The sequence below is a fragment of the Gambusia affinis genome, linkage group LG20 (genome assembly GCF_019740435.1).
Source record: "Gambusia affinis linkage group LG20, SWU_Gaff_1.0, whole genome shotgun sequence".
Classification (NCBI taxonomy): Eukaryota; Metazoa; Chordata; class Actinopteri; order Cyprinodontiformes; family Poeciliidae; genus Gambusia; species Gambusia affinis.
The window spans coordinates 9,366,943-9,388,149 of NC_057887.1; the positions used below are offsets into that span (position 1 = coordinate 9,366,943).

General features: G+C 41.3%; 1 protein-coding gene across 2 annotated transcripts; it reads right to left on the reverse strand.

The window, feature by feature from the left end:
- Nucleotides 1-3,513: 3,513 nt before the first annotated feature.
- Nucleotides 3,514-21,189, reverse strand: st6galnac (ST6 (alpha-N-acetyl-neuraminyl-2,3-beta-galactosyl-1,3)-N-acetylgalactosaminide alpha-2,6-sialyltransferase). 2 transcript variants are annotated; one of them, XM_044102843.1, is made up of 10 exons: nucleotides 21,065-21,189; nucleotides 19,989-20,293; nucleotides 12,759-13,035; nucleotides 11,160-11,325; nucleotides 9,904-10,078; nucleotides 9,485-9,623; nucleotides 9,306-9,409; nucleotides 7,723-7,806; nucleotides 7,397-7,496; nucleotides 3,514-6,466 (listed from the first exon to the last, which is right to left on the reverse strand). In XM_044102843.1, the coding sequence occupies exons 2-10, from the start codon at nucleotides 20,129-20,131 to the stop codon at nucleotides 6,281-6,283; spliced, it is 1,374 nt and encodes a 457-aa protein (XP_043958778.1). In that variant the 5' UTR covers nucleotides 20,132-20,293; nucleotides 21,065-21,189; the 3' UTR covers nucleotides 3,514-6,280. The 2 variants fall into 2 exon arrangements, with proteins under 2 accessions (XP_043958778.1, XP_043958779.1); XM_044102844.1 differs by lacking the exon at nucleotides 3,514-6,466 and adding an exon at nucleotides 6,475-6,635.
- Nucleotides 21,190-21,207: the final 18 nt, after the last annotated feature.

Sequence of the window (21,207 nt, forward strand, 5' to 3'; positions counted from 1 at the left end):
ATTCAAATGAACTACAAAAAAAAAAAAAGAAAAGATTAAAGGGAAGTTAGACAGACAGAAAATGAGTGAAGATTAAAACTTTTGCACAGTAATGATTGTAAAGATTAATTATTCAGATTCCTTCCCCTGGATATCCCTCAACAATCATAGTTTCATAAATAATAATCAACCTTTGTTTCCATGCAGATGAAGAAAGCTGTTCAAAGGCAGAACTAGCAGAGCAACGCCTCACTGTCAGCAGGATAAAAAAAACAACAAATATTTACTTCAATCTTCACACATTCCTTAAACCGTTTCTAGTTGTGATTAATAAACAATGTGCATGTAAAACTGCTGCAGGTTCCCATGAATATTGAGACATATCTACTTGGTTTCTGCATTCAGGCAGGATTTGTGCAGCAGGCAGTGAATGTTGTTGTTCAGCAGCAGACTGCAGTGAAGCACCTCGTGAAGCTTCACCATCTGTGCAGGCAGAGAACCGACTCCTACAACGTCTCTGCAGGTTTCAGCCCGTCAGTGTTGGGCTGCTGGCAGGAACTGTAGCTACAAAGTTATGAAACCATTCTGTGTTCTGCAGAACGAGCTCCGAGGAAAGTTCACCGGCAGGCAGACCCATCCCCCAGCGTTCGCTCCACCACAGCAGACAAGCGAGACAGAGCAGGTGAACTGACGTCTCACAAGACAAACTGGAGGCAGAGCAAGTCATGAATGTCGGAATGAAACCTCTGGAAGGTCACTTAACAGGACTTTTCCCAGGATGAGACCTGCAGTGGAAACAGCCTCGGGAAGGAAAGACATCTGTCTCCACCGGCAGGGAGGGAGAGAGGAGAGAAAGGACAGTTTTAAAGGGTCCTAGCTGTTAAAAAACTGTTTTTATTCTCTCGTCTAATCTGTTCACATAATGAAGTAGAAGTTCTTAAAGGGTACCATGTAAAACCACCTTTTTTTTTTAAAGTTTTAAATCATGTTATTCCCTCATCAAAAAAAAAAAAAAAAACACACACCTGGAGTGTTTCTTTGATTCATTCATGCATGTTTGAGAAATCCATTCACCGTCCTCACTCTGCTCCTTCAGACTAGTGGCAGCAGTAATTACCAAGCAAATAATAGAGCTGCAAGTCTGTTGAGTTCATTATGCAATGAACATCACAGAACACTGTCCTAAGAACAGCAGAAAATGGCATAATTAGGAGCATTTTCGCTTTTGTAAAGTGTTTAAAAAAATTAAACAAAATTAAATTCACCCAACAAGTTTCTATGATGGTGTATTAGGGCCAGGCTAAAAGAATAAACAAAACTTAATTTATTTTCTTACCGTGAAGTGCTGAAGGCTGAGTGTCAGAAAAAGCAGGAGCTTCTTAAAAAGACAGAAAGCATTAAATTGGGGAGTCAAATGTATTTTATGTAAGCCAACAGTTACTTCATTGTGCTACAAAATGGCATTATATATACATAAAACTGCACCTTTAATACATCCTCAACATTTCAGCACTTTTACTAGAAAATGAATATTTACCTAAAACTCCTACTGCAGCTTTTTTTCATACCAAATCTGACCTCCTGGCACTAAGACAAGCGTATATTATTCATGTCCCGTAATAGAATCATCACAAAGCTGAACACGTCACATGGAGTCCAGCACGCTCCCAATTACAAATCAACAAAGACAAATCATGAGTGAAAGCCTGTCTGAGGAAATCAGCAGATTGCTGTAAATCTTTAGCTATGCAGCATCCTTTCCTAATAAGGATGTGGAGACAGTGAAGAGGAACAGCACCCCTTTAACAGCAAGAAACCAGAGGAGCAGGAACCAGCCATGAGCAGCCATTTATAGGGCTGAACTAGAACAGGAAGCAGACTCAGAGAAACAGGGACACCACCCATGAGTAGATTTTATGGTGCAATACATATATATATATATATAAAAGTAAAGTTAGTGACAGCAGCGCTCCTTAATGGCTCCATACATGTTGCTGGGCGAATGTGCCAATTGTATGAAGCACTTTGAGGGGTCAATGCGATTTAAAAAGCTCAACGTGAATCCAGACCATTTACAGCTAAACAGGGAGGCAGCGAAAGAGGAGGAATTTGTGCGGAGAAAAAAAAAAAACAAAAAAAAAAAGCAAACGGAAGAAGACATTCAAGAGGCTTGAAAGGAGCAAGACCTGCATCTTTGATTCTAGTTCTCTGCTGCCACCTAGTGGTGAGTGAAACCCTGCACCCGGAGCTGCACATAGTTCCTGGAGCTGAACATCATGACTAAAAAACAGGATGTGGAAATGTAGAACATAAATATTCAGAGATCTGAAGAACATTAAAGTTTGACAGCATCAGTCAGAGGTCAACACCTACATTCAGATTCTCATCAGGATCGATTATCGTCTGCATTATTTGAGATATATATATATATATATATATATATATATATATATATATATAAACTGAAAAGTGTTGAGACGAGATTCTAAATTGGTACTGGAATAAATTGAACTGAACTAATTAAATGAAAACGGAAGCCGTAGCTCAGAGGGGCGTGCTGCTGAAGTACTGCAGTAAGTCGTTACCGCCACTGGGAGGCAGCAGAGAGGAGCGTTTCCTGCAGGGTTAGTGAAAGAGCTTAGTTTTGCGTCATAAAGCTGAAACATTAACATGTTTACTTTCACAGCAAAAATGCAGTAATCTAAAAAATATAAAAACACACAGTTCAACTTATATTCCCTCCAGAGCAATAAATCTAAGATGTTTAACCGATTTAACCAATTTTTCCACACTTGCACCAAATAATTTACCTCATTTAAACAAATAGTTTTCCACTCATTTCTTGGGTTCCTGTTTACTCTCCAACATTCATAGTGCGATCCAAGACAAAGACCACAGATGTAATTTTTGTGCTAGAAAGATTCCTCGCCACAGTAGACGGGATGACGGGATTCCAGTTTATGGGATGGGTGGCGCCTGAAATACTCAAGATGACTAATGAATATTACAGTGAACAGAAACCTGCTGGTCATTCTTGGATAACTCCAGTGTCACTTTCCCAAAAGCTTACCGGCGTAGAAACCACCATCAGATGGCTTTCTGTAATTGCAACCTCGTGCTGGCAGACATGTTGGCAGCACTGTAAAGACTGACTCATGACCTCAAACGCACCCGACCACATGGCACCACGAACATCTGTTCCCTCCCTGCTGCGCAGCAACGAGAGGCAGCATGGTTCACCACCACGTAACCTCAGTTCAAGGCCCTGCAGATTAATACTGTCCACCTTAAAGGGATTTTTATGCTGTAAATCAAACATTTAGGGTTATAATAAAGAAAAAACAGAGGTGGAGTCAACACCCAGCTGAACACAATCCTCAAATGCTGAGGTCAGACGAGCTCAGATAGATGATCAATAAACTCTTTAATCCAGATGACAGTAAATTCGCGTCTTGTTTCGTTTAACATGTTCATAACAGCTTTGCAGGTAAAAAAAAAAATAGCCAGAAAAGAAAAAAAGAAAGGAAGCAAAACTGTCAGTAGACTGGCTTTTATTTTCATTAAATATTTTTCTCCATGTTCTGTTGGGGGGAAACAAAAACATCACGCAGGTTGGGAGGGTGAACGGTTACAGAAAAACACAGAAAATCCATAAAAGCTGGTTTTACATTTATACAGTTTTATTGGGTAAAAAATAAAGAGAAATTGCACTGTAAAAGTCCCTTTGCGTGACTACAGTCTAGAAAAATAGACAGGTTTAGAGAACCAAACCCCTTTATTTGAATGAAGCTTGTAATACAAAACACTTCTTCCACTTGGAAAAAAAACAACAAAAAAAAAACTCAGTGTCTCAAGACTAGAGGAAAAATGCAACTTTCAGTTTGTCGTTCAGGATGACAACACAGAGGACAATTTGACATTTGACCCTCGTTATGGCTCACAGGGGAGTGTGAACAAACTGATCCCATCACTTGCCACCTTTCAAACATAAGAAATACAAATCTTAAACTAACAGCTCCCCGTTTCCTGTCTCTGTAGAAACACACACCCCGCCCTCCAAAAAAAATTTTTTATTATCTCAAGAACACAAAATGCTGCTTCTCATTAAAGGCACAAATGGCCACAAAGTGGCAACGTGTTAAAAAAAACAAAACCCAACAACATTCCAATTAAAGTTAAATATATCAATCCTTTCATATTTACACAATACTCAGGATAATCTTTAAAGTCACAGTTGGAGGCAGTCTACAGTAAAAGGAGTGACAGTGATAGTCAGAATAAACTTTGACCGCAGATGAGAGCCATTAAAGTGGTAAACAGAGCTGGATCCGCAACAGCGACTCACATTAAACTTTATGGCAGAAACACATTTTGTGACGTTCTAAAGTCCGTCAGGCAACACGTCTGCTGCGGTTTATGGCTCTGAAAAAAGGGAACAATGGAATAGATACTTGGTGAAAGTTTACAGTCCTTGTTGCTGTAAGGAAAAAAAAACAAATGTCTTCAAGGAACTGCATCTACTCCTCAGTTTTATTTCAGGGAAGTTTACTCGTCACTTCAGGAAGTGCAACAAATGTCATACTCAATACTTTAACCAGCAACGGAGTTTTGACATCCTGGAAACCAATCTTGGGTTTTCTTATTGATCCTTTATGCACACCTCTGTTTAATGGTACGTTTATCAGCAGATGGGTCACCAAAACAATTATGATTGCAGATTTTGACATATCTAGACACCAGTTTTACTCTTGCGTTTATCTTTAACACTTTGTACCATGACCTCCTGCAGAAGCTGATTCCAGACTGGTTAGTGTGGCTCGGTTAGTGTTGACAAAGCCTGAAGCTGATCTGGACAGCTTAATGCATTTAAAAACTTATCAATCTGAGCTACTTGCAAACGTTAGCATGCTAGCACATCTTTCTGTTGCTGCGTTGATGGTCAGAGCTTAGAAGTAAAGATTCAAACTTCAGAATGATACCACAAAGTTAACAAATTTCATATTGTTACTTTTATCCAAAAATAAGTCATTTAGAGGCACCTGTTAGCTCAGACGTTAGCTATGCTAGCTTTTCTCCAACCCCGGTCAGAAAGGAAGACCGTCCTGCATGTTTTAGACATTACTCTGCTTTAGTATGCCTGATTTGAATGGCAGGCTGATTAACAGGCTGTCGCTGAACATCTGATTCAAGTGTATTAAACATGTAAAGCATGCAGGGCAGCGTGCCTTGAGGACCAGGGATGGGAACGCTACCCGAAGCTATTGTTGGCAATAAAACGCAATAGCGTCCCGGGCTGCCTTTATGCTCACAAACACTATAATTAGAGACGTCAGGCGGTGTTGTGACTTGCAATTTTGGGCCGGAAACTCAAGGATAACTGTTTTTACAATCAGGGATATTTGTATACCAAGAACTGCCTGGTTCCCTAGCAACAGCAACAAAGGAAGTTGATGCTGTAAACCGAGTGAAGACGACTTAAAGTTGGTCATTTTCAGCATCAGTGCGGCATTTAAATGGCGCGAGAGAAATCAAATATTTTAAAGATCATTTTCAACAACATGTCAAGGCTGGGCTGCAGTTCATTCAGGATGCAAGACACAGAGAGAGAAAAACCTTAGGAGGGTAACAAGAAGACTGAATAAAGTACAGCAGTTAGTAAACATGATTTTGTATACCGTTTAAAATGTAAACACCACCTCATTTCATCTCCGTTTGATATCAGTAAAGCCGAGCGCTCTCACACACAGCCGACCTGCCTTTGCTCCCAATAGAAATGATTGAAAGTCGGCAGGAAGGCTAAAGCTGAACCGCTTTACAAGGTCCAAATATCCAATCTATAAACATATTTTCACCTAGAAATATAGGTTTGTGACAGCATGTAATACAAACTGATGCATTTATTACCAGAACGGTTAATAATTTATGCACAAAGCAGGATGGAGAATCTTGAGGTCAGTAATGTACAAGCAGCAAATTTCAAAGAAGTAACTTCTGCTACTCCAGTGGATTTTCTTTAAGGCTCAGAAATCCTTAATTTTGGTCTCGCCTGTATAAGAACGCCGTCATCCTTTTCTTAAATTACGATTCAACTTGAATGTAATAATTGAGAGAAAAGAAAAAAATAATTCTTTGGGGAGCCACAGATGCTCAACTCATGCATCCCAAGATAAATAAATCCTTCTAGAGAAATGGCTTAAGTAAATCTTCATCTTTCCCAGGAACAAGCCAAACAAGTTGAAGTTTTAAGAAACAAGAATTTCACTGACAGGAAAACTCGAGTCGTGTTGCAGGAAGGGCGACATCAGCTGTGGTCCGTTTTATTGCGCATGTAAAGAGTCATGAGTCCGGCTTTGTGCAGCTTCTGCCACACCGTCATCTCCATACGCATGTCATGGTTGGCGAAGAAGCCCACCTTGTGATAGGATTTGTCGTAGTAGTGGTCCGAGTATTTGCTGTAGTCTGGCGTCATGAAGCCGTAGGCGCTCACCTCCAGAAAACAAACAAACAAAAAAAAAAACAAACAGGGTCACAATTTAACTGGAAGCAAATGCATTAAAAACAAACAAAAACTCATTTAATTTTCTGTCTTGATCTTCATTTCTTCCTGCTGATGATTCTACAAAAAGGATCTGATGGCTGTGGCAGTTCTGACACAACTAACAAAGAACAAGATAAAAAAAAAATTTAAAATAAGAATGAAATGGGAGCAATTTCTGCAGGGTCAGCTGAGGAGAATCACAATCCTGTCCTTGTGCAAGCGCAGCCCAGCATTGTACAACATTTTTCAATTTTAGGTCAGAATAGCCCAAAATCATCTCCATTTGCTAAATGCAAGAGTGAAAACTATTTTGTCTTCTCCTCCTTTTAGACTCATAAGGCCTTTACTTAATATTTGGCAGGATTGTCCTTCTAACTGGTTTTAGGTTTCCTTCCAACAAACCTCTCATAGGACTTGTTGGAATTCTGGCCCATTTGTCCCATTAGGACCAGTGTAACTGGGTCAGTGTGTAAGCTTCCCATCCCACACACACACACACACACTTTCAGCTCTACTCAGACATTTTGTAAGGACTGAGATCACAGCTTTGTAACGGCCACACCAAAATTACACGGGCCAGAAATGTACGACGCATTTCTAGCCAAGCTTTAATTTCATAGCTGATGTCTTGTTCATGCATTTCATATCACAAGTAAAATGTAAAGCTCTATACAATAAAATAAAAGTGTTGGAGTATATTTGTCCGTTTTTAGTTTCCTCTGCAGTTTCTCCATCAGGTTGAACCTACTGCACATACTTCTACGTGTGTGTTTCCATCAGGGTTCAAGTGTGGTAGATAATGTATATATATATATATATATATATATATAAAAAAAAACCACTTTATTCATGGCACAGCAGAGCGAACACGACTCCTACCTGGTCGCAGGTGTGCAGTGCGGCCAGCAGCATTGCAGCTCCGGTTGACGGACGGTAGATGCTCCTGTATCGACCGTTCAGGATGTTCGACCGAAGGAATCTGAAACCAGAAATCACAAATCTGTCGAGCGTTGCACAAACATCGTCAAGAACCGCCGTTTTAAAAATGTAATTAGCAAAACTATATCTTTACGGAATTACAGACGTTTTCATGCGTCAGACAGCTTCATGTAACCCGGCAGGAAAATAAATTCAGAAGCCGGCTCAGGTCTCATCGTGTTTGAAATCCATCATTGCTGCCGTTTTCATTCAGGTCACCGGCTCACCTGTTCCTGAGGTAACGGATGAAATCTGGGTGGTACATCTTCAGCTTTGCTGCCGAGACGTCCTTTCCAAAGTATCTTGTTGGGCTGCGCAAAATAAACAATAGAAGTTAACAGTGTAGAAAAATTTATTTTACTTTTGCCGTCACATGTTCAGGTGAAAACAGGCGTCCAGTTAAACCTGGATTGTTGCAAGTTGAGACAAAACTGGTGAAACGTGTGTTTAGATCGCAACTCTGTCATCATTCACTCTGTGACATTTACTCATGGTGTTTTGTTATCAAGTTTTAACCCGTAAATCTTTCTTCACACGCACACACACAGCAGCGGCAAGTTGGAAGAATTTAAAGCCTCCAAAATGTAATCAAACACCTGATCTCCTGATTTAAAAAAAAAAACAAACTAAAAGGAATTGGGCATTAAATTACAGTGACACAAAATGTGTAGTACGAATTAATTTCACATCCATTCAGCGACACGATTAGTTGCTGACCAGCACCTCCTGTCAAAACTGTTGGAGCCACTTTAAAGAAAGTTGAATAATTTAGGGATATTGTAAAAATACTGGAGAATCTCAGCAGATTCAAATCCTGAATGTCGACAATCAGCACTGAGACAGAAGAAAACAATATGAATGTGAGAATGATGTGATCCAGAGGCAACAGGATGGATTTAAGTGGACAACATCTTTCGGACCAAAGGTCAGATCTAATCATTTTATCCATCAGCAGGGAGGTCGACGTCCAAACGTCAGGATGTCCATCAGGAACAAACCGCATGTTTTATTTGATGTAGAAAGGTTTGATCTACATGGCAGCTCTGCAAAAACACCACAAACCGTTTCAGTTCCAGGCTTTCTGGGCTCTCAGTTATGCGACTCACTTTAACTGCAGACTGTAGTTTATTTTCAACTCGACTGATTCACATCAGGTTGAATTTAAATAGGGAGAAGAACCTTCACATGGCGGAGCTTTTACCAAGGTTAAGGTCCTTTAAAGTGACGTGTGAGACAATCGGCCCCAAACAAAAGCTTTAGACCAAACACTCCAGTCAAGCAAACGAGCTACAAGGAGTGGTGGGTAAATATTTGAGACGGATGAAGTCAGACTGAAAAGATACGTGGCTTTTTCCACGTTGGCTGTGGCAAATGTCCAGTGATGAAATGGTGGAAATGGTTGAGCGTTTTAATACGCTAAAGGTCAGATCTGAACCAGTTCAGAACATAATAAAGATCTGATCAATTTAAAAGCATGTCAAACTAAAAGAGGAAACGCCGTAAAACGCTTTAGAAATTCAAATTCCCATCAAGTTCAAATTCAATTTTAAAAAGGATTCAGTCTTAAAATTTGACGACAATTTAAATATCAAAACATATTTTTTTTAATCTGTAAAAATTCATATGCACGATCCTCATGTGAAACTGCATTTTGTGACTAAAACTGATGGCCCTTACACAAAAACATTATGAAGATCCAACCTGCTAACAGGTTTAAATAAATAAATTAACGGCTCACAGCTCACATTTTATCTTTAGACCAACGATGCTGCTTCACCTCAACATAAACTCATCTGTGACCGTCACTCACTCTTTGCCTCGTTCGGGTCCCCTCGCCACCAACGTGTGCGTGGACGCCGCCTTCATCAGCAGGTAATCCCGGTCGTGATCGGGCAGGAAAACGTAGCGCGTCTCCTGTGGCGGAGCGTTAAAAAAAGTGAGGACGCGTCCTTCAAAACGGAGGGAGAGACCCTTTAGCTGCGACCTCACCGTGGTCGTGGGCGGCCCGTTGTACCCGACGCCGCCGTAGCTCCTCATGGAGTTCATCAGCGTGTTGGTGGAGAAGGTGTAGTGGGTGGTCCGGGAGCCCACGTCCTCCTCAAAGCCGTTGATGACCGCCCCGTTGGTCCTGGAGAACCACAGAGTCCAACACGGAAAGGAAACCCAAACAAAAGAACATTTAGGATGATTTTTATCTTGATGCCAGGTGAAGAGAAAACTTCTTTGATGGGGGCGGGTGGTACGTTGCCATGGCAGCCAAACCCATCTACAGCATGGTTGTTGTTTTTTTTAGCTCGTTACCACTTATAAAACAAAAATCTACTTGTCTGATAAGTTTATTTACAGCAGAGTTTTGATAGGATGTCGAAGCTCTGCCGTCCCAGTGGGTCGTCCAGCTCAGTCTGTACCTGAAGACATAATGATGGCCGTCGATCTCCTTCCCTTTTTTCGAGCCCTTCAGGATCCCTCCGTTTCCCACCACGGCACAGCGGCTGCACTCCGATTTATTCTTGCGACTTTCCCAGTCATCCAACATCCTCCAGTTTGCAGAGGAGTTGAGCACAGTCAGAGTGTCCATCAGAGCTGAAGAGAGAAGCAGAATTCATCAAGAAATAATAATAATAAGTTTCCTAAACTGCAACTGTACACATCACAGCCCGTCTTCACATATTAACAGAATCTGAGGACGGTCATACGAGGCTCAGCTTCCTCAGACTGTCTGAAAACAATAATAAAAACAAATCTACTAACAGTTTGTACAGTTTGGTTCACTGCACAATAATTACACCGATCAGAGACCTGAGCTACAGATTTATTATAGTTCACTTTATTTGAAAAAAAAAAAAAAAAGTTTATCTTCATGCAAAATTTTGACTGGAGTGACATTTGGCTTCTGATGCTGTAATATGATTTCATTAAGATGACCAAAAATTATCCTGAACTGAATGAAATATTAAAATATTTTTTTTAAATACGCCACATGTCCTGTTCAGTTTGTGTCAAGATTAGGAGTAAACCTGCTATTTATTAATTATTGACTCCTTATAAATGCACCCAAGACTGAAAATCCTCCAATGTTTTGAGTATTGATAAAAAAAAAAAAAAAGAAAGTTGATTGAAATCCAATGGAGAATTTTCTTTCCAAGGTGAAACTGGTCTGAAAAGGAAACATTTTCCAGGAACCCACAACAGCTAAACAACTTGTTCCAAAAAAGTCATTTGGAAGAAAATTTCTCCCCTCAACAACGATCGAGCTCCAAATCCTCTGGAGAAATGAAGGAACCTCATCCTGCATCCTCTGAGCCACAGGTCTGAACCTGCCCTCAACCGTAGAGCAGATGATTGTTCAGCTCATTATGCAAAATTAAATCGTGTGCAAACTCAGAGATCGGCAAAGTTAAACATGAACCTCATGCCCTATGAAGATGGGTAAATTCCATCCAGGTGAAAAATGAAACCAGTGTTTTCACTGCTGTGACACAGCAAAAATTTATCTTGTAGCATCAAACAGTGTTTTATTACTGCAATTCCTGTTCTGCCTGTAAAACAGCAGCCTGTTTGTGACACAAAACAGTGAAAACTTCACAAATAATAAAATCCAGCAAAACTATTAAAAAAAATAAAACAAAAAATTGATGAAACGCTTGAAGAAAGTGGATCTCACTGTCGAAGTCGACGCCTCCCCAGCCGTGCGTTCCTGGGTACCGTTTCAGACGCTGGTGCTGCTCCTGAGTCACATGTTGGGCCCACTGCAGGACGGGAATGTGCTCCAGGAACCGCTGTCCAAACTCGGACTCCTTTATCCGACTTCGGATCCCGTCTGGGCAGTTCTGTGAGGAGCGGATGACACAGCTGTAGTGTCATGACAACAAAAACAGAGAGAGAGAGAGAGAGAAAAAAAGAAAACTCTACAGTCCCCGTCTCTCACGGTCAGTCAGCAGGTCAGATGTCCTCCTGAGGCCCTCAGTCACTTATACAGACTCGACATGAACTCAGGAAAAGGTGACGGACGTCTTACTGGTTAGACTGGAGCCTCTGAACCAGTCACCACTGCTCTTACTACAATCTTCAAATCTTTCTCCAACTTATTTACGTTTCACAGGAGAAGAAAACTGTTTTTGGAAAAAGTGGCTCCAACTAGACTTGACTGAATAAGTGTGTTAAATCTATGATGTTTATAAAAGTGGCTGCTGTAAGACGTTTTTTGCCGTCCTGGTTTCTTAAATCAACGAGGAGGAGAATTTAAATTAAACAACTTAATTCCCTTTGAAATGAAACAGAAAGTTGCAGCAAGCTTCCCCATCATTAATATAACAACACATGAAAGTACTGCTGGGCTCGGTAAACCAGATCCGATATGTAATGGACACATTAATGGGTTTGCGCAAACACAAACTCATTTATGGGGCATTGATGTGCTTTTTAAGTGCTTTAAACTTCGCAAAACCTGAGAAACACGGAGAGAGTTATATTGGTGACATTAAAAATATATATTTATGAGTGAACAGCTCCTGAAAACTAAGCCCTCGAGGGAAACTTTTAACCACTTTGTGCAGTAAAAACAGACGAGTGTGTCTTGAATTCATCCCACTGTTCAGTTTCTATGCTTGGACAACGAATATAATCTGAATTTGCATGTGAAAAGCAGCCTTCACAGTTTTGCTCCGACCACAAAAGAGCAAACTGCAAATGAATGGCAGCTGTTCTTTAGAGAATTCAGTGAATCCGTTGTTATAGACCAGATTTTGTGTCAGTATGTAATTTTTAACATATGCTGTTAATCTTGTAAACAAACCCAATCATTTACACAAGTAGCGTTAATGAGAGAACACGCTGTGTAACAAGACAAACAGCAACACGCATGACTTGATCGCAAACTAAAACATTAAACAGGAACAAATCTGCACAGCAGCCGCCCAGTGAGAAAACAGAGCCGGATCAGAACCAGAACATGAAAGATCCTTTCCACTGATAAGACAGATCATGTGACATCCACAAACTTTAAATGTAAACTCCCATTTCTCCAGTTTAAATCAGGTTACAGGGAATATGAATCATTTCTCCAGATTAAATGTCACCTGTGAGCCCAGATACGTCTTTTAGATTTATGAAACAGTTCAAACAAAGTTCTGTTTATAGCGACTTGCTATAGCCAACACCAGGTAAACGGGAATCCAGGGACTGATGTAGGCAACGTGAAGTTAGAGATGATCCATTTCACGGACACTGAATCTTTGGGTCAAATAATCCAGAGCTGACTCACCGTTTGTGGAGGGACGTTCTCACTCATGTAAAAGTCTCCGATGTAAGGGGGTTCTGTGGGGCCCGGCTTGGTCAGAGGGGCCCTCGTGGTTCTGTCTACACCTTCAGACCTAGACAGCGAGTTGTTCTTGATTTGGTCTTGTGCTGGTTTTGCTGGGCTGGTGACTGGTCGAGTCTTTAAAGCTGCAGTCTGTTCGGCTGCTGCGAGGTCAAGCAGGGTGGGGGTCAGGTCGTCCTGCACGAGGTCGCTCCATCTGAGCAGAGCGTCATTAGAGGGGCTGTGGAGGATCAAACCACAGACACAATGTTTTAGTGATGGATGACAAAGACGGCTCAGGCTAGATCAATAAGGATCAAGTGAAGTTACCAATTTAATAAATGGCAGTGATATTCACAGCAGCAGTATTTATGTATCAAATTAAAGACCTCTGCATTATTTTCAACCATTTTTTTCCTCAGTCTAATGAGAAGAGACTTTTAAAACCAGCAGAACAGATTAATGCTACGCCGCTTTGTGCAGGGAATTTACAATGACTGACTGTGGTGAAGTAATAAAACCAAATAACAAAACTGGGAAATAAGTGACAAATGTTCAAGTAAGTGAATTAATGTGTAACCGAGTGGCAGGGAAAAGCATTCTTGGTAAAACCTGTGAAATGTGAACTGCTGAAGGGCCTCGGGGGCCAAAGTCGGCTGATGTTCCGATCGTGAAGCCAGCCGTCACGTTCCCTGGAGGAGCAACGTGTGCAGCAGAACAGAGGAGCTGCTGAGTCCACAGTGATGGACGTAGTGCGGCATCCGACTGAACATCGACTAAAACCGTCTCATTCTGCTGGCAGTTTGGACTGAGGGCTCAGTGACAGCCACACAAAACAGCAAAGAGCTAAAAAATAAACTGAAAACTACATATATGCATACAAACTCTGGCTTTGTGTGGATGGATGACAAACACACAAACTAAGAGCGGGTTTATTGTTCTTAGTTTATCGATACTGTATATAAAGACATAAAGATACTGTAAAGCAACCAACCTTTACACATCGTCATCTGATAACTTGGTTTCATTAAAAAAGTCTTGAGAGGTTAAATGAAATATACATATAAATAAATGAATGTACAATATTCCTATAGATATTCTGGATTTAGCAAACAAAAAGAAAAATCCTAAATAAAAAACTAACAAAAACTATGAGGTTGGGTAAACCTAGTTTAAGTGCCAGTGTCTTTTAAACTGTCATAAAATATTAACCGAAATGCAAAGTTCCTTAAATGAGGTTCAGTGATCAAAGCAGCCCTGATTAGTCGGTGTTATCTCTACTGGCAACAGCCAATGTGTTCCCCCTACACACACACACACACACACACACACACACACTCACCCTTTAGCCGATGTGAGTGTGTGTGTGCTAATGGAGCGTTTGTTATTCTGCGAAATGCAAACAGCCTGAACTCGGCTTTTTGACTCACACCTTCAGATACGGTGCAGGAACCCGTCACCGCCTCCTCATAAAACCTTAAAGAACATTTTATCACTTGAAAAACCCAACCAGTGTAAAACCCATATGCCCAGCTTAAATTTGCTTGACGGAAAAAAGATGCCAATTTTGAAAACATTTATGATAAAAAAGTTTTTCTGTTAGGATGAGGTGTTTTTTTCAGCAGTATCAAAATGGATACATTTTGCAGAACTGCAGTGGAAACTTTTTCACATCATGAGTCACATCATCAACACGATGGATGGCTGACAGGTCTGCACTAATGCAAAGGTTGAATTATAAATAAAATCTCATGCAACTACAGCTGCTGTTGCCATGGTTTTAAATGACTTATCGCATGAACAAGCTTAGTCGCATGAGATTTCAATTTCATTCCTTCCTCGATGGAAACATTGCCGTTAATAGAACGTAGACAGAGGTTTGCTCACATCTGTAATGGAAACGCAGGTCGTGAGGCGGCGAAACGAAGACGAATGAAGATGATTTAAAGCAGATTGTTTTCTCTATGACAAGCTGGTGCTTCATTTAAGCTGCAGCGGCGAGAGAGAGCAAGACTGAAGGTGGATGCTAGGAAGGTCTAAAGCAGCGTCTGCCAACCCTGATCATCAAGGCTCACTGCCCTGCATGCTTTAGGAGCCTCCTTGGTTTTAGCTGATTTCAGCTGACTGGTGTTTGCTGAACTGCAATCAGCTGAATCAGGCGTCGTGAAGCAGGGATTGTCTAAAACAGGGGTCTCAAACTCAATTTACCCGGGGGCCGCTGGAGGTAGAGTCTGGGTGAGGCTGGGCCGCATCGGGTTTTCCACAAGAAAAGCTCTTACAAAAACATTCCAATGTTATCAAATGTCTTTATTTTTATTTTTTAAACACAAAATAAGATGAAAAAATAAATAAATTAACAATTCATAAGAAAAAAAATTAATCAGTAATAAATAAATAAAATATAATAATAACACAGCAGCTATAGAAGACTAGATAAATGTAATTATTATAATTCAGATTCAAATGGCTGTATTAACAGTTCTTTAACCTTTAACTTTCTGAACATGAATGGAACATTGAACATAAACTGTTATGAATATAACAGTTTATAAACTGTTTCTTCTGCCTACTTCATACAGCGAGAGGTCTGGCAGCGCTTCCTCTCGCATAGCCGAGCCACATTTGGCTTAAGGGAGGAGGCAGTTTAGACCCTAAGTAGAGCTTGAAGATGCTCGTCAGTAAGTCTGGACCTGTACTTGGACTTATTGAAGTTCAAGGTAGAGAAGAGCTTTTCGCACAAGTATGTGCTCCCAAAAAGACACATGGTCCGCTTGAACATTTGGGAAAGCTCAGGGAAGCTGGGTGGCAATTCTCTCAAAAATTGCCCAAGCTTGTCTGCTTTTCCACTCACCTCCCTGAACTTGGCTTTGAGTTCAGAGTGGCACTGCGGGTCAATGAGCTCCATTTGAAGCACTGTGATTGGTAAGTTAGTTCAGCTCCGCACACAACACTGAAAAGTGCCAATCATATCAAACTCGCGGGCAGTGTTGGTATAGTTACTTTGAAAAAGTAACTTTAATCGGACTACTGATTACTCCTTGAAAAAGTAACTTAGTTAGATTACTGACTACTTGATTTGGAAAGTAACTAAGTTACACTAAAAGTAACTTTTTAGTTACTTTCAGCAGGTGCTAACAACACTCCGCCTCCTGTGAAAATCACATTGAGCTTTGCCAATACTTTTTTGTAAGCTATTTTATAATGGTAACATCAACAATGTGTCTCCACTGATAAGGTTGAACTGAAGAGGAGATTGTAGAAAAATAAAAAACGTGAGTAGTTTGTGTGGTCCACTGTTGTCTGGAAAACTCTAAGAAGGATTTTAAAGCCCCCCCTTCCCCCCAGCCTCCAGGTTCTGTGTTACGGCCCTGCATTTGGTGTCACTGCGCACAGATCTCCTCCTGCAGCTCACAGCTCAGATGGCTGCACAGATTTGCGACACTTATCTTAGTATTAATAATTAGAATTAAGTTGCCATTATAATTATTGGAAACTACGGACACGTTCATTCGTGGCTGTTTTCACGTTTATTGCGTTGTTTAAATTAGTCTCGATATTTGTAGTTTTCTGGGCGCGCAACGCGAAGCTCGACGTCATTCAGAGGTAATACATTAACTTGACATTAACAAAGACACAGCGGGACGGATCATCTGAGAAATGATGAACAGGAGAGACTGAGTAAAACTACCTTAATGACGGACAAATTCTGGGATTTATTATGAGTCTCTGCTTATTTCCAAGCCCAAATGAGCAACTTCACGTTCAAAAACGAGCCCAAAAAGCGCAACCCGCCACTCATTAAATCGGGCGACTTTAAAAATGAAGCCCAAAGCCGCTTATAATAATCGGACTTGGCGGCAGAATCTCAAAATAGTTCCAGTTTTCCACCAACAAAATCGCATCTCCCTCCATTGTTTAGATTTCTGTCGCATAGAGGCGTCGGTCACTCGACAAGACACGTAGAGGAAATACGATTAAATAACAAAAAGAAGATAACGCAAAAATGATTTTGATAAGTAGGCTAACTGTAGTCTGACTACTGGATTTGAAATAGCATATTACTCGTTACTGAAAAACGTGGTCCGACGTCAGTAACGCATTACAAATCACTGCTCGCGGGCCACACTAACATTAAACTTTCATATTAAGGTGGGGGCCACAAACTATCGTCCCGAGGGCCGCAGTTGGCCCGCGGGCCGCGAGTCTGAGACCCCTGGTCTAAAACATGCAGGGCAGCGTGACTTCAGGACCAGGGTCGGGAAACACTGGTCCAAAGGTTCTACAGCAAAGTTTCTGCACCTTCAACCACGGGAGGAGGAAACGTGACCAACTGAGGGCCAACATTTTCTCCCAAGTCCACACTTGACTGTTATTGCAACAACGTTCACTGTAAGATGGTAAATCCAACAACTAATCAAATACGGGACGTTTCCTCTGCTCCCAATTGACTGATCTCAGCAGGAAATGTTCATTTAAATATGCAGAATATCCAAAGCTGTTATAGCGCTCAGAAGAAAAATAAAAGGCCAAAATTTGAGATCAGTCACAACTGTTATCGATTCATCTCTCAGACAAGAACAGCTCTTGAAACTTTGAACACGTTTTGGGCTCATTCCCCGTTCGTTAGTTTCTTCTTCTTGACTCAGAAACGAGTCTCCGCTCCAGTTTCTCTCAGCTGGCCTTAATGCATCTGTCGGGGACCTGCTGGCTTTTAGAGCTGGAGCTCTGCCCGTCGGAACAAAGCTTACATTTCACGTTCGTGTGTGAGAGAGACCACCTCCAGTCGAATAACTCCAGGGGATTTCTTTCATTAGAGCAGCAGAGTGCTGTGTGGTTCCTTTGTTGGAGCCACAATGATCCACTTGGAGCCGAAGAGGAGGAGGAGGAGGAGGGAACAGGAGTTGGTTATACAGTAGAAACTCTTCATCGCATGTGATCTCACAGTTTAACCCTTCAACTGACACGACTCACTGCTCCGTCTGAACTAAAAACACGACAAGATTTGATTGTTTAATTCTAGTAATCCAGCTCGTCTTTGGAAACTTCAGGGGCGTTGGTGTGTGTTTTTCTTTGTTCAAGTGTATTTGAGACAACATTATACTGATTAAGATTTAGGATAAGATGTCAAAAAGATTCATGCAAGTCCAACATCCAGGGCTTATTCAGGCTCAACTTTTCTCTCCGTCCTTTACAACCATTTTAGGGAGGGAATGAGGAAAAGAAAGAAAAAGGCTGACAAGGGAAAAAGACTTGGCACGCGCGAGGAAAGGAGGAAGGAGAAGACAGACAGTAGTAAGGACATACGAGACGGACAGGAAAGAACGGGGTAAAAAAAAAAAAAAAAGAAGAAGATGTAAACAAGTAAAAGAAAGAAAGACAGGAAGTGAGATGTAAGAAGGATGAAAAGGCAAAATGAGGAAGGAAAGAGCACAGGGAATACAAGATCTGTAGTAAAATAAAAGGACAGACAAGAAAGGAGAGCAGGGAGCAAATGAAAAACAGAACGAACAAAAACAAGGAAGGAAGTACAGAAAGAAGAGAGGTAAACCACACGGAAGGAAAGACAGAAGGCAAAGACTACAGTCTGGTCATTAAAAATGCTTTCCATGGTTTCTTTTTTTTTTCCCCTCCTTTCCTATCCAGACCAGAAAATGACTGAAAACCAGACGCATCTGCTGCAGTTTATGCAGCATGTCTAAATAAAGTTGCCGTTTTCAGTAGCTTTGTTTCTAGAAACAGCAATAAAGATTCAGTCTTTGTTTCAAAACACCCCCAGTTGTGGTTATCCACAAACGAGAATTGGAAAAAAAAACAAAAAAAAACTTCCAGTCAGCCAGCTGTTCTAGGAAGTAGCAGCTTATCCATTATGAGAGTTTCCATTTACCAGATATAACCTGGACTGGTTTTCAGACTTCACTTCAACTCACGCAACGCAGTTTCAGCTACTGACCTGGAATCCAGTCTAGAAAACTAGAATCAGCGAGAAAGAAAAAACTGTTGAGCTTCTCAGGACTGGCATTGAAGAAATGGCAAAAAAAATAAATAAAATAAAATAAAAATGGATCTAAGGCTTGTGTCTAATCTAATATCTGTGATCAAGGCCAGTCGACTTCTGACATTTCTTGAAAGCAGCATGAGGCAGCAGACAGTAATCAGTTATCAGAATATTTAAATAAATAATAGTAATAAGATCAGTTCAGAGGTCTGGACCAGGCCAGACAAACGTCTCATGGTCACGTTTGTTCCCTTCATTTTCACTGCTCTTCATCGAACCAACGTGACAACATTTACCGACAGCCGATAAGATTTAACATAAACCAGGTTGGGTTTCTTTTGAGTTGTTCTGTTTGGACCCGAGCAGAATAACCCCAAACACACATCCAAGCTGAAGGGATGAATCAAGTTGGGTCTGTTAGAGGAAAACAGCCACTTTAAATGAACGGCCCAGTTAGGTACATGAGTGAGGGAGTACGTTTATATTTGAGCCGATATGAACAGAGTCTGCATGGATTACAGAACACCTACGGCAAATTTTAATTCCTACTCCTTAAGCTTGTTTTGAAATTAAAGCTGCATAATTCCTTGTTGGAAAAAGAATGGACTTAAGGAGTCTTTAAAAGACCTAAAATGAATGACATTAATACTAATTATGAGCATTTGTGAACTTATGATCTGAACTAGACATGAAATTTAGGAGATGATGATAAAAAGAAAAGCTGCACACTGAAAAAAACAAAATTTTACCAACTAGTTTTGGTCTAGTTTCTAATGCAAATTTTCTTTTTTTTTCCCCCACTTTTTTTCTTGCTTCCGGTGTAGAAACTCACAAGCAAGTTTTCAGCAGGAAGTATGAGCTTCCTCAAGTCAGTAGTTTCTCAATATTGATGGAAAAGTGCAAATAAGTGAAGTAATGGAGTGGAACAAGACATTTTAACTTGTATGGGAAAAATGTCTTGTTCTGCTGGCAGATCATTTCACTTCTAACTTGCACTTTTTCCATCAATATTAAGGAATTATTGCCTTAAAAGGATCCCTTATGTTGTGCTGAAAAGTTATTTAGAAGTTAGTCTTGTCTTCCTTCAAATTATCGAGAGTAGAAACTACACCAGACTTCTTCGTAAACGTGCGCTTTTGGCAGCACAGAATGAAGTTCTGGAAATATTTTCACAAAAAGCTTAAAAGAAACTCCCTCACCTGACCGTCCTCACCGGCCAGGTCTTCACACTGAGCAGGTACCACGACGACGAACGCCCCTGCGTGTTCAAACACAGCATGTATACGACCAGGAGGCAGACGACGCTCCCCATGGCCCACAACAGCCGTCTCTTCAGGGCCATCCCTCTCAGGACGCGCTCGCTCGCCGGGCGCCGCGCTCCGCCTGCAGGGGCATGAGGAGGCAGAAGGCGGAGGAGGGTGCAGTCCAGTGCAGGAGGGATTCCCTTGCTCAGGCCAGCAGGTGTGAGGCCAGGTTGAAACGATTCCGACTTCACTCAACACGGCTGCACAGAGAGGAGATGAAACAAAGGGAGTTAAAACGAGAGCAGACACTTTAGAGGGGGAAACTTTATATCTCTCAGCAACTTATAATCCCTTTTTAATTAAACCTTTTCGCTCATGTACACAAAAGCAGAGAGGGGGAGTCTTATAATTCTGTCGTTTATCTCCCGTCTGCTGCTGTCTCTCCTCTGACTAAACACAGAAAAGGATCCTGTGCGACCCCAAGGGGCTGGACTCAAACTGACGTCAGCAACTCTCAGGCGACAGCAGGAAACCAGAAGCGTTATCTTTAGACCACACTTGTGCGCCTCCTGCTGCTATGCAGGTCTGGAGGTGCCTGGCTGAAGTTGTCAGCAGTCAGAGGAGAGCCAGAGGGATCTACTACAAAGATCCCACATGATCCCAGACAGCAAGACGAAGCCGCTTCTGACTGAGATGGAGGGAGAAATGGAGTTGGTGTTAAACTCCCTGATAACAGTCCGAGCAGTTAGCGCAGCTCAAGGAGAGAGATAGAAAAAAAGAAAAAAGAAAAAAAGTAAGACTGGATGTCCGGCGACTTAAAGGAAAACACTCAAGTGACAAAAAGAAAGTTCAGCAGCATCGATTAGGAGCAGAACAGAACAAAGCAGAACAGTCAAAATGAGAAACTGTGACAAAGCCTGACTTCAGCCTAAGTTATGTGGAACAGGAGGCTCTGTTGCCTCGCTACAGAAACAAAGAAACCTTTTCACAACGAAACACAGGAAGAAGAAGAAAAACAAACGTCCTCTCACCAGCAGCAGCAGCAGATCGCCTTTCTCTGACAGCGGAGACGTCTTCCTCTAACGGAGCGCTGAGAGCCTCACTGCCAGTCTCAGCTCTGGATGGGCGGGCCTTTTGTGAAATGAGTAACAGCTGCTGGCAATTGGACAGACAT